The sequence below is a fragment of the Colias eurytheme genome, chromosome 17 (assembly GCF_061535395.1).
Source record: "Colias eurytheme isolate Ceu_HAF_F1 chromosome 17, ilColEury1 Martin Lab GWU primary, whole genome shotgun sequence".
NCBI classification, from domain to species: domain Eukaryota; kingdom Metazoa; phylum Arthropoda; class Insecta; order Lepidoptera; family Pieridae; genus Colias; species Colias eurytheme.
The window spans coordinates 6,006,229-6,021,080 of NC_142996.1; the positions used below are offsets into that span (position 1 = coordinate 6,006,229).

The 14,852-nt window shown below is 33.8% G+C and overlaps 1 protein-coding gene across 3 annotated transcripts in view; it reads right to left on the minus strand.

Annotated features, from left to right (window-relative positions):
- Positions 1–14,852, minus strand: part of RapGAP1 (Rap GTPase activating protein 1) — a 277,491-nt gene that overhangs the window by 165,828 nt on the left and 96,811 nt on the right. Inside the window, exon 1 of one of the 3 annotated variants that reach the window (XM_090111814.1) lies at positions 8,504–8,742. The exons of 1 other annotated variant lie outside the window; for it this stretch is intronic. Coding sequence is in view for 1 of the 2 variants with exons in the window: in XM_090111817.1 (XP_089967943.1) it covers positions 8,504–8,529 (26 nt within the window). In the remaining variant the exon portion in view is untranslated. Of the gene's footprint in view, positions 1–8,503; positions 8,743–14,852 lie in introns of those variants that run through there. One more of the 3 variants, XM_090111817.1, reaches the window with a different exon arrangement.

The window sequence follows — 14,852 nt, forward strand, 5'->3', positions numbered from 1 at the left end:
GACTATCGTTTAAACATTATCATCGATTTAAGAAAACTTACAAAAACACTACAATCTTTGATGTACATAGTATTATATACTACAAATTTCATAACGCAATGTTTTCCATTTTATTTAAAAAATAAAATTAAACTTTGTCATCGTTTTCACTAGTCAGTCCGTTGTGTGTTTTTTAAATTCGAAATTCTCGCTAAATATCACCAAGTCGAGGTCAAATTCCTGTCTAAGTATTAATGTTGGTAATGAAGTTACTTGTGCACCGCATATTTTGACGGCCGTCATAACTGTACCAGCGCTAGGGTTGTGTTTGTCCTCTAAAATCTTGCTGCGCCAGTCAACATTTCAGTCCTATGGTGAGTCGTTATTTTATTGTTAATCCGATTTTTATTTTCATTTATAAATGGTTAACTATGATTTGTAAAAATATAGTTTGTTGATATTAGAAATTAGGCAAAAAAACATAATTTGTGATTATAACCTCATATTAAGTCCCTTTTCATCAATCCGCTGGCATCAGTCCTTTGTCAGATATCGTGCCAGAGGACTGACGCGACCCCATAGTACTGATGATTCTGTCGTTTTTGAGAACTTTTATCTTGATTGCTATTGGTATAAGCATTTCTATTTTATATTTCAGTTTAAAACATCATGCGCCACGCTAAAAGAACCTGAATTTGACTAGGGAAGAAACATTTAAGAAAGAGTAGCAAAGAAAAGAGCTATTGAAACAAACTACTAATAATTTTATTAGTAAAGATCTTATTTTATTTTAATTATTGATTTTGATGCTTTCAGGGCATAGCTTTTTATATTTATCAGATAAATACGTATACGTATATTACTGTGAAGTAAAATTACCTCAAAATAACATAAAAGTTAATTAATATACTTAATAACATTATAAAAATGTCAAGGGGCTCTTATGAAAACTCAGATGAGACTTTCATTCGAGACTTTGGTTTTTAATTTTACTCTAATTAGTACTTTTAACATAAATATTGGTAGATTTTTAGGGCTACGAACCTCAAAAGGAAAAAACAGAACCCTTATAGGATCACTTTGTTGTACGTTTGTCTGCTAAGACGTTTTTTTTGGAACGCGTGGAGGTATCAATCTGAAATTTATATTGGATACTCAAGATTAAGAACCCTTGGGGCTGTAAAAAAATCAAACTTATAACGCAACGCAATCAAAAGATACCTACATCCGTTAATACTGCAAATTTCCGCAAAATTAAATATTCGCAAGGGAATAAAAAAACACACAGGATGCTTGCAGTGTATACAGTCTACTATAAACTGCTATATAGTTTACTTCTACTTGGTAAATAGCAACGTCTTTATAACACAGATAAGGAAAAATTGCTAAAAGTGTAAATTTTTAGTTACAAAAATAATAAAAAATAGGTTTTTTAGGACTCCAACTCGCACTTGGCCGTTTTTTTGTTTCTTTTGTTTGTGAATTACTTGAAATATCAAGTAAAACTAAGTCAAAGTAGAAAAAGTTAAGTAAGAGGGTAAGAATATTCACGTAGCGTTAAATGTCAGAAGGCTGTTTTGAAACTTGAGACATTGTTTTTTCCCAGTATCACATATTATTAATTATCATTTTTAAACGTAACTAAGTGATTTTAATACTTAAAAGACATGTGCCATTATTAAAACTGAGAGATTTGTAGTAATTTTCATTCAATTTCTTTAAGAATATTACAAAATTGTGTTATTATCAGTACCAGGTTAGCCTCGTCAGTCCCCTGGAGGCCAATTTCAGAAAATTTAAAATATCTCACAATCTACTTAAAAAACTGGCTGGCCCGATTTGGAACAATATATTCATTAGATTAGCTATCATATACACCCTAATTTGTAACAATCTGATATAAAAAATATAGTAAACAAAATATCCTCAAAAGTTACCCCATTTTTGTATAATCACCCATATATATGTAGGTACACATTAAATACAAGCGCTGTGGTATTTCCTACTTTGTTCCGGACATAATAATTAATTATGTATAGAAGTTACAAGTAGGTAGGTATGTTAGTTAGACATGTTCCAAATTTTATACATTGTTAATGTGTAACTTTCGTAAAACCTCATCCCCAAACTTCATTATAGGTAAAGTTTCTTTTCATTACCAGGAAACCAACTATATAATGTTTGTAAAGATATTGTAAACGACTTTAATATTAACACCAAACTTAACAAATTAAATATCTAAGTTTTAAATACTTACTCTAAAGAAAGTTCGTTTATGTATATGTACCCGAAATAGATTAATAAAATTAGTTTAAAAACATCTTCACAAATTAACAGCTCAACTCAAGTGAGAATCTATTAAATGCAACAACAAATAAAAAACTATATTACGTCTTCAACGCTCGACAGCACAATTAAATGGAGTAACAAAAACATCGCTATCAGTGTAAATTTATGTTCAGAAAAGTTTAACGAAGCCATTGCGAGTAATGAAATCGTTGAGCTATTTAAAATTAACGATTAACCAACAATGCGTTCATTGACAGCAAGACGGAACACGAATCCCTACATAAAATCACTCGTAAATCCTACCCTATACAACTAAACTAATAAATAAACTCAATCGATTGTGGGGAAAAAATATAATAGCTGTATCGAAAATGCAGCGCGTGCGCAAAAATAACCACGCTATTTATTGGTTCAGATTTCAAATAATATGAGGCGAACCGTGTGCATGATGCAAGCATTGAACGAGCTTGAATTGAATGACAGATGCAAACAATAAAAATCATGCGAACTGCATTGTTGGGCCAATTGCATTCCATGACGTTAGGGGCATTTCGCGTATCAGCTTATGCCATAATCATTCACCGATTTACCGATTACCGATCACTCTTAACAATCGTCGATAATTGTGTGTATTTTTCCGTATCGGCGAATGAAAGAAAAAGTGTATCTTCATTACGGTGAAGAAAAATTACGTTCTGCGGAGTGTGAAAAATGATAATTAATGTGTTTATCTTTTGCATGAGTGCACGTAATGCCTGTTACATTAAAAGTAATAGAAAGTAATTGAGAGGAAAATTGCATTTGATTTTGACTCGATTACAACTTGTTCATGTTATTGTTAATAACTGTAATGTGTTCCTTTTAGAAGCGTAAGTTATATAATTATATAATATGCATACCTATCATTATCTTTACTCGATGTTAATGACCTGTAAACAAAGCTTTTAGATCGATAGTCTACGAAACGATTACAGGATTAACGAACGAACGATACTTTCTTTTATTTAAATTCCCTTTGAGCAATTAGTGTATGAAATGTAGCAAATGAAATCCTTCTCGTTTAAACTCTTTCATTTGGGAATTCTTCAAGGCTACCTTTGAAGAATTCAGAACTTTTAAATTTAGTGAAACAATACCGTCAAGTATCCACTATAAAAACACAGATAAACAATCACAAATTATTACCTGAAAACTTACAACACGGGCATGAAGATGTATGCAATAAGATAATTAAACGACCGCAATTAAAATACGTACCTTATAATAAAATAAGACATTAGTTGCGACTAATAAAAACGTTTCAGAAATATCAACTCCATCTTGATGGCGTGTTGCGATGGTCACTTTCTACACTCGCTTTTATTTTGTACTTATATCTTGCATCAGTAAAAATGTCATAATCACCGGTTACTTGCAGTTAAATATGCAAATCGAATTATCATACGGAGAAATAACGAGATAATGACTCCATTTGAACATTAGATGAATTTGCTAATTTGAGCTTTAATTACAGTTTCATAGTACAGGCATGATGTTGCGTTTTGGGATTTCTAAACTCTATTTGCTCTAATAAATGAGGGAAATCTGAAAGAAGTTCGAAAAAGTAAAAGTATCTGCTCTTCTTTGTATTTTCTTAACGTACTGAGATGTGAAAGAAAGTATTTTGTCTTTTGAAAGAGATTTGTATATCTTGGTCTGTGGTACGTAACTGTATGGCACAAAGAAGTAAGTATATTTATTTATTCTATGGTAAAAGTAACAAACGTGAACCCCTATTTAAATATCGATTGTTTATTTACATAAATAATTGATCGTGAGGCCCTAAGCTTATAAATATTTATGTTATTCCAAACTTCAATGGAAGGAATACTTAAGCAATAAATTTACTTTATTGCGAGCGTATAAGTTTAGGAAATTCATTGAAGAACAGAGCTTATATTCGTCTAAATTTATTCGTTTTGTATCAGATTTACTAATATCAAATATTCTTATTTTACGCATAATATGACGCAATTAACAAACTATTTATAGGCCGGCAACATATCTCCGATCTTTCAATGTATGAGAGACCAATGACAATACTGACTCATATACCGATATCGGAATGAAACGCAGATGACAGGCACTTAACTTCTAATTATGGATGCGAGTGTTCATAGAAAATATTAAATGCGTGATACACAATATTATGATTGACGTGGAACAAATACCTAAGCTTTGTACACATAATATGTATACAAGACGTTTTTATCGGAGACATTGTTGAGTGTAGACGCGCCCCTCTAATACTGGATGGACAGATCACAGATCAATAATAATCAGAAACCCCACGAACCGACCCCACGTGGTCACAAAGCGGGGGACAAAATTTGCTGGAGTAGTTCCCTATTTATTCAGAAGCATTCCTTTTAACAATCTTCTTAATCAAAACAACCTCACTCACTCTGTCAAGAGAGGTTCTAAACTACTAACCATATAATTACCAGTAAACATCTTTAGTATTCAGTGAACAGTCCCAGGTCCCTTGACATGCCTCGCGGAGCAAATGTGACCTGATTTGAAGCGATCTAATAGCACTGGTGTTTCTCAGAACAAGATAACTTACTCTGGAATATACTTAGACTGACACTGTCAGAGAAAGTGTGTCCATAAATTCTAGCTCAACAGCTTTCCTACTGGGAATAGAAGTGAAACTGAAATAAACACTATTTGCTGTTTGCGAATGGTGTGAGCTAGAATTAGGATTTAGAAATGAACCGATTATTTTATTTACGAAATCAGCATTAAATTATCGACTCGTGTTAGCAATTGTGTTCCTTATAAGGCCAGGCGTTCAAATACAAAACAGACAAATTGTTACGCAAAAATCTATACAATAGAATAAGATATTGCTGTAAGACACTCAGAAAATCTTCGATAATGATATCAGTTGTCGTTCAACGAATTAAAATTTCATGTTTAGTTAGTAGGTGCACTGACCGACCTCGGGGTGAGCGCAGAGTACACATGCAGTAGCGTTTATTAGAATGTAATAAGGTCGGAATTGCCATAAATCCATTAAAGTAACAGTAGATGTATATGAGTACTTGTAGAGGTAAGTATGCCCGTGGGCGAACACTAGGTGATTCATTGCGTACCCACTCTCGGACCTCAGATCGGATACAGGAATAAAGATTTATTAAGATTATTATCAAGACATTACGCTTTTATCAAAATTGCTTTCAAGTGGGATATTTGATATGTGGGAGGGAGATGTCTGTATATCGTCAATTAGCAGGTATTGAGATAAATTTGCCCACGGATAACAATTGCAGCCACTGATTTCAAATAGAATCTGCTTGCTATTACTTTAACGCATTTCTCCAAAATAGTGATGGAGTCATTTTAATGCGGAAGTAAAAATAAATTACACAAACGTAAAAAAGCTAATATTTTTGAACGTCTCATAAAACCATAAAGATGAATTGCGCCTTGTTCTTTCTACTCATAAATCTCGGCTAGTTGTCTAAAAAGATAACTTACAAATTCACACGAATGCTCTCATACATCTCTAATTAAGTCTGCGTATTCTTAAGAAGAAAGTTTTAATAATATATTATGGGAATATGTATTTGGCTTATTCGGTTTTCGGGTGAACGCATACAAGAATACTCAATAAGGTTTGTAGCACACTTGCCTAAAAAGGAAATACATACAGGAAGGTATAAGTTATCGATATTGTTAAATTAATTTTCTTAATGTCCGGAAGTTTTAACTAACCCCAAAAGCGAATTATGAATAATAAACATTTATGCCTGGAAGTGTTCAGCTGATCCGACGTCATGCGTGCACATGCATATTCAAAGATCAGTTTCCATTTCGCGTGCGTAATCGGAAACGCGCCGAATCCACACAAAACGACACCGCAAATATACACTTTATTGCCAATGTAATAAGTGAAATATCTAAATGACGCATCGATAATGATTTATTCATTTCTAAATTACTGCAGCAAAGAGGAAGAGGTAGCCAGCAAAAAAGAGAGGCGAAAAGGAACAAACCCACTTAATAGCGCGTGAGAGTGTGACGGCAATATGCGCGTGAAGTACGGAAGAAAGTGATGGATATCCATCAATTAGGAAAGTATTGACAGGTGACGGTTTTAATGCCGGTTAGTGTGCTAGCGTGCCAAATTATAGTTTTGTCGCGCCTGGGAATAAAGGGGAAAGGAGTAACTGTTTGATTTCTTAACTAATGCCATGGGAAAAATTCCAAAACACAATATGCGTGTCATTAAAAAACCACTTGTCTACGAATTTTCTGTGATCAAAACTTGGTTGAAAATGATTTGTAATAATGATGTTGTAAAATAAGTACATATTGATAACAGTTTTGATTGTTTTGTAAAACAAAATTTGATGGTTTAAGGCTTGTAGGTAAATCAAGTACCTATGTTACGTTACATTTAAATTCATCAGAAATATACTGTAGAATATAACATCAAATTAATTTAACTCAATTTCAGCGATCCTACTTAATTAAGACTAAATTAATTTTTGTGAAATATTCTCTCAGCCTAGTCTTGCAATTCATAGGAGTATTACTCGGTTCTTGTTAATTAACACGTCCCTACTTCATTAATTTATATTAAAACTGGATAATTATGAAATTTCTTGAACTGTCATTTTGACATTCAGCTAGCGTGCTCTAATTTGTATCTGTGGCTTACGTGTGACGTTATGCATTATACGTAACATTTACGTGACATCTCAATGTTGTTAACTATTATTTAACTAATTATTAGTGGTAATTAAATATAAGAGAACATAAGCTTATCTACTTTGTAAGGTAGCAATTATTAATTACTCGATAATTTATATTTAGCGACGAAACTAATGAATATTAAAAGTGTATTTTATATCACGATTACGTTCATCTTTACGTAATTATACCTAAGAATGTTAGTTACAAAAGTACTTGAAATTTGTTAATTTTATAGCTGTGTTATCATGGATTAATGTGCCCATAAAGTTTAGGTATATAATTATGCATTATTTAAAATTAGATTATGTATTAACTTGGAATTACGAAAAAAATATGCAAAATACCACAGTTCAACCTTGACGAAAGCATCCAAATAATCAATTTGAATAATTTAAAACAAATAATAATCCATTATATTCTGACAGTAAGCTAAATCTCTATATTCTACCAACTATGCATCTGTCATTGATTGATTTGAACATGCAGGGGGCATTATGCACTGTGACCGATGACTCTGATGACAGATGGTATAATAAAGATCATTAGCCCACTTGGCGTACTGTTTATTTTTTTTACTAGCGGGTAGTTGCACATAACAATAATATTGGCTTAGGCGCAAACGCATGTAACAATGTGGTCTACTAAGATGAAAGGTCAAAACGGGGACAGAAAAATAAATCAAGATTGTTTTAACTTGTGTTATTTTAAGCAATAATTAAACAAATGCAATGCCCAGAATGAATTAATTACAATAAATCTAGTAATAATATTTATTAAATAATTGATCGGCGTAACAAGAATTATGTAAAATGTCAAGTGCCTTCAAATAAACAGACTTTGCGTGGTTTATTGTGCAAGCAATTCGACATGAACCCACTGAGTTAGATACAATGTTTGTATCAAAATAATAATAATTTATTTTACAAGTACCGACAGTTTAGCTTGTACTTATCACCGTTTATAGCATTTATCTCCGCTTATACCATTATAGGTACCTACCTACTTTAATCTCGCTGGGCGAAATAAGATTCAAGGTACAGTCATGCTCTAAATTGCAGTCGCTACAAACTGCATTTTGTAAATAACTGTACCTAACTTCACTTACGAAGACAGCTCATTCAGCTAGCCTATGTTATTAATAATCCATGCCGATTAATTAAATCAACGTAACATCAATAACTTAAATAAATCTCTTCAAAAATTGAACAATTTTGTTATGTGCGTATACATAATGTAAATGTGATTACTGATTACCAAACTATTGAAACGTAACGAATAGTGTAACGTCTGCGATTAGATAGAATAGACGGAAACAAATACATAATTAACATTCGCCGAAAAGATATCAAACTTGTACATATATAGAAATTAACATGTCACAATTTTATTATGTCAGGCAGTATGTTACTAAATTTACAATAGTTATCACCATGCTCCATGTAAGATAGTGTACAATGATAGTAATTATTATTAGGTATAAAAAGTAACTTACCTATTAAAAACACCAACAATCACCATAGTAAATAATCCAAATCTTTCAATAACAAACAGCAATATCCATCAGGGTAAATAAAATACTTTATATCATTCCAATTGTTCACATTTTGTTTTTGCAAACTATAAAAAAATACAATGTTCGGACTTCGGACACGCGCACACGTTCACAGAACAGCAAGCGACATGCACTCCGCACGGCGGTTGAACACGAACTAGCGAGCGTTGTTGTTGTTGATTTGCAGCCTGCAGCCGCTGCTCATTGGTGTGGTCACTGCGCTCGCGCCGTCAATTGAGATACAACTCGACGGCCGCGGCGCCGCGCATGTGCAATGCGACGCGTTTGAATTTCGAAAACCTCTATTGTAAAGATTGTAACCGACTGCAATGATTTACGGGGTTTATCAGCATATATTATTAAAACCATTGAACCCCATAGATTATTTTTAACTATGGTCAGAGAACATAATATTATGTGAGATAAATTAATTATCATAATAATATATTTTCATTTTTCATAGTTTAATTTATTTTGGAAATCAAAATACCTATTAGGTATCGTGATTACAATTTCCTCTAAGATTCCTCTAAGATGCTTTCCTACCTATAAATTGTATTGTATGAATTCTCAAGGAATGAAAGGGTCTGTGATTTATACACCCTTAACTTGTACCTAATGTATTCCGACTATAACGGGGTATCATTTGTCGTGCGTTACTCACCTGTATCTTACGGATGCTACACAACTACTCACTCAGTTTTGTGACGCATACTAATGTTCCCATACCGTGCTTCTCTGGGGCCGGGATAAATACCGATTTAAAACAGTTGACAACGGTTACAGATTGGTTAGGTACTATGTACGTAACAACGGTGTCATGAAGGTATTCACATGGTATGTCATGAGATTCAGAAATTTAGTTAATGTCAATTTGATAGAAAATTCACAGATTCTAATAAAAATATTACCTACGACATCGACGTAGTTAGAACTTCCTCGGTATATTTAAATTTTAAATTAATTATGAATTATTATGTTATTATATTTTGTTGCATACCATAATCCAGTTCAAACTAATTTAGTTAGGTATTTGATACATATCCAGCAGCGTATTCACAGAATTCGGTATCGAATCGATTCAGTAACGGCATAACCTAATAACAGCAACGGTACCAAAAACCATTACATCCCTATTATAGTTACAAATTACAATGGCCTTTTCTGTATGCAAAAAGTTATACCTACAATGTTAATTCAACAGGCATACCTACAATGCGTTCATTATTGTCACTTTCGTTTCAAAAGTTTTAAGGTGCAACAGTGTTTTTAATGGGTTGATGACAACAACATAAAAGCCACAGATTATACGTTACACGGCTAAATCCTAAAAACAGTTCACTGTTCATCAATTTTAATATAGACGCTAATTTTCTATAAATCGCGTCAATATACAATTAACCGATTCAAAAGAATTAAATAGTACAGAGTATGAAAGGTCTTTATGATACTATTCACAATTTTCCACAGACTCAAGTGTACGAGTAGTGGTCGGAGTGACGGGTTTATATCCTCTTTAAGTCAGTTCAATAATGTAATGTAACTGTATTATGTCATATAGAAACTCCTTGAAATGCACTTACCTCAGGAGGATGTTTATAACTGTGTCCATTATATTATATAATTTAGAGGGCTATTCTAAAAAAATTCTGAACTGGTACCTCATAAAAATCGGAATATCATAGTAAATACTATTTTGAAAACGTAGCAGGTGCACCGTGTATGATTTTACATAGTATTTTGCTCACATTTGCCCGTAATGTTGCTTGCTGTAGTGTTAATTAGTTGAGGGCCTGGAAACGGGCAACTGCTGGGCGGGACATGCGGAAGATTGCGAATGTGTACCCTCATCCCGTCTAAAGCAGCGCGTTGGTACACGGTGGGGTTTTATGCTAGGCGTCCATTATGCCCCAGCCACACGACTCGACGAGTGGTATGGGAAGTGACGAGGGAAGTAGGCAGGGACGTAGTGTGGCCACGTTACTCGTCATACCACTCGTCGTGCTCATCGTCCTGCTCACTGCTGTCGGCTTTTGCGCGCGAGTCAAAGGACCGGCAATACGAGTGCGAATTAGGGATGGGCGTCATGGAATCAACGGACTAGTTAAATTAACCGTCTATATGTACACTCAACGATTCGACTAGTCCATCGCTCACCAATGCACTAGTTGAATTCAACGGCTAAACAGTCTTATTGATAAGAATAAATTATTTTCTTTGAAGTTTTTTAAAAAAAATATTTTTGGTTTACAAGACCAATGTTTTGAATTTAAACTATAAAAACAAACGATAATAAGTTTTTTAGTAATACTTTTTTTAGGGAGTATAATTTTTGTAAGAAAGCATAAATATTTATTAATTGTTTTATTGAGATTAGAATTTATTGTTTTAAGAATTTATTTAATAATAGTTATAGTTATTTATTTTACACATGGACTAGTCGAAGATTTTAACTAGTTGAATGACTAGTTGATGAACGACATTTAACTATCTAGTCTCGTTGATGAAAAATACGTCGGCGACCCATCCCTAGTGAAGAGCGTCGCGATTAATCGCGCGAGTAGAGCAGTGTGTGGCCAGACGGCAATATCGAGGCGAGCGGCAGCGCGATGAGCAGGACGAGGAGCAGCACGAGTAGCAGGACGAGTAGCATAGTGTGGCTGGGGTATTACAGGCGGATCGGGCCGGGCCGCATCGCAACGGGCCGTCTCTAATGGACGCGCTGTTTGCTCCTGCGTCCACCTGTACGGGGCGCGGCGGACCGCCTAGGCGGATTTTATCTAACAGACGCTCGCCGCTCACATCCGCCTGCCTGCGTCCACTAGACGGGTCGGGGCGGGCCGGGCCGCAGCGCACCGCCGGCAGAAATCCGCCTGCGAAGCGATATCCGCCAATGCGTTGCGGCCCGCCCCGGCCCGATCCGTCGCTAATGGACGATGTTTCATACAAAACATAGGCCGGCGTATTTTTGCGTTGCGATGCGGCCCGGCCCGATCCGCCTAGTGGACGCCAGCCATTAGTCGGTAGGAATCCGACATAACCCACGGCTCCTTCCCCGGGAGCCGTGGGTATCTTAGGCAAGATTTCCCCACTTGAAAAAAAAAAGTGTTAATTAATTTAATCAAGAATGGATCCCGTTAACAGTTAAAACATTTAATAAATCTATATCATCTTACGAACAGTAAAATGATATGAGACAAGCTAACATCCTGGCATTGAACTTGTTGCTTTTTAATCCGGAAATCTCAAAGCCGGAGTTGGCCTAAGTTCCTTTAGAGACGTGTAACAGTTAGGTATATTGGCTTATGTTTACTCTTGAGTCTCGGTAAATTAGTGGTCGTTGGAGGTGTGTCATTTATGATTGGCTTCTATTTGATCTAGCGGTCCAAGGCGATCTGATGAAGCGTAACCAGACGGTTCTAAGCCTGCTTTATGATTAAATCAATTCTAGAACTGTTAGAAAATCAAATTAATTTATAATTGAATTGGGAGAACACTTATACAACAAGCGCGGTAACTGTTTTTGAGATATAAAATGAATACAACAAGAAAATAAAACCTTCTTCACAAATACGTTACAATTTGCATAATATCTCAAACTAAAGTCGAAGTTAAAAGGGTCGTTGACATTCTCACTTCACGCCACTTAAAATACCTGGCGGCACTTTTGTTTCTTATCGAGATTATACAGCTTCCTAATTGGGACCGATAGTCCGATTATAATAGATGGGGGACGTCCCGGGGCGAGGAAATCGGGGTCACTGTGCTACCAGTTACCACCTGTGTCAGTTCTCTTAGATCATTTTAGGGTAAACCCATTGTTACTTTGCTATAATTGGAAACGATAAATGTAATTGTATAAGACAATAGACCCGGTCTTAAGTTATAATAAAAGGTCTTATGAGACCTTTTGTAATGAACGTTGCGTGAACCGGTGTGATAAATGGTAACAAATATTGGGAAGAAGTAAAAATAGTATGGGAATGTATTGAATTGTTTGGTTCAATAATGGATTGCAATTCTTATTGTTATAGTGTTTTATTATAATGATAATTAACGACCTCAAAAGCAAACACTTATGAATTCAACTATGTATTAAGTTTATTTTATTAGAACCTTTTCAATTTTTACATACTAAATAATATAATGTAGGTAGCTACATTATATTATTTAGTATGTAAAAATGTTTGTAAAAAATAATATTAAAGTATAGATACTTTAATATTATTTATCAATTTTCCAATTTTATATAGAAGATCCGACAAAAGCTGTCAAAGTGAGAAGAGGGTAAGAAATAGGTATTGTATAGTAACTTTTCGATAAATATTACTCTTGTACTTTTAACATTATCAAGTAAAAATAACCTGCCCATACAAATATAATGTATTTAAAAAATGTGAAAAGAGAGCTACACAAAAGAAAATTAAAGCAATACTGTTATGTAATATACCGTATAAAATTATTTCATTAATGGAATTTAGCATAAATTAACGCATCATTGAAAAATAGGCAAAATACTACACTGTCTTTTTGAAAAGTGACTCACACACGAATGCATGTAGTAAAAACCACAAACTACTTTACTTATTTTATGACGTCAGCAAACGTTATTAATTATTGTGAATTTTCGAATTAAGTACTCATATTGGAATAAGTTTCAACACCACATAAAAAATATATATAGGTATATTTTTATACTTTATCTTTTTAATGAACTTAAAACAAAATATTATTAGAAGTTGCAAGTAAATAGCTAAGGTCAAAAACCTTGTATCCAAGCAAAAAATAAACATATCATTAACTAGGAACCCTGGAGTCTAGATCCAACCGTGTCTAAACTAAGGACTAAAGTCTAAACATATCTTCACTCCGGAAGCAAATCAAGCCATCACCTGTCAATATAACGAACCTCATTACGTAACATCAATTTATGGCTACATCTTTACTTTGCACACACTATTTTTATTCGGAGGAGAAAAAAAAATACATACGGACAGTTCTGCTTATACGGCATGTTTCCAAACCAATAGAGAAACATTTTTATTTATTTATTTTATTTAAAACAAATGTTTGCATTTGCATCGTACATAAACTGCATTAAGAAAAACAATTAGTACACAATGAATGCATTAGCGCTTCAATCCACTAATTGATATACAATCATTAAAAAATATAGCAGCGCTTGTAAGCGCTTTAATGGTGATTGTGTGAAAGTCTCTTAAAATATGACTGGCAAATAGTAATTAATGAGGGGCTTTCATTTATCTAAATTTACAGCAGACGATACGGTCATGGTCATAAAAGACTTTGCCACATTCTACTAAATACATGTTACTATGCGGTCTTGCCTACAACCTTCAATTAGCAAAACAAACGACTGCAAAGTAACTATGAAACGTTAAAATGTATATTTACTAGAACTAAAGGGTGTTTATTTATGTATTTGTGCACAGCATGTGCGGGCGTATATTGCGCTATTTCTTATCTCGTATATTGCAAAAATGCAAATAAAATGCATATCGTAATATTATGCACACAATGTTGGTAAGTTACAGCGCTTCACCGCTTACATAGATAAAGGAAACCAGATAATGCTTTGTACCCCGAACACGTGGTAGTCCTGATTAAAACAAACAGTTCACGAGAACTTTATTGTTGCCAACAAATTCACTTCGGAGTCGGAATGATCTAGATTCAACGTTTGCACGTGTTTTTGAAACGTAAACACGATCCTTTAAAACATTTATGAAACATTAATTAAAAACTTCGGTCTTATCTTTGAAATTATTTTTATACAATCGATTACAATTTGATGTAAGCAAGTACAATATAAAAAAAATAATGTTTAGGTACTTACTTCTCAATATGAATGTCCACATTTTTCTTCACCTTTATTAAAGTAGGTACATAATTAATATGTTCCTAATACTAAAATTACTAAATATGTAGGTTTAATAATTAATATACAAATATTTTACATGTAATACCAATAGAAACAACGATGAACGATATGATTACATTTCCCGTGAAATTAATAAACGGAAACCTTTAATTTTTGTAAATTATAAAACACAAAATAACACTCAAAATAACCGTCAATATGAAACGTTAAAGTATTAGAAATAACAGAAACAAGACGCTGTGAAACAATCTGGCTACAAGGCCATTCTATATAATTACGACTGAAACTTGAATGACCGTATGTACACTTATCATAAGATCAAATGTACGAAATTCATTTCTACAAAGGCGTTGACCTTATATTACGTATTTTTGGATCTTGTGCAAG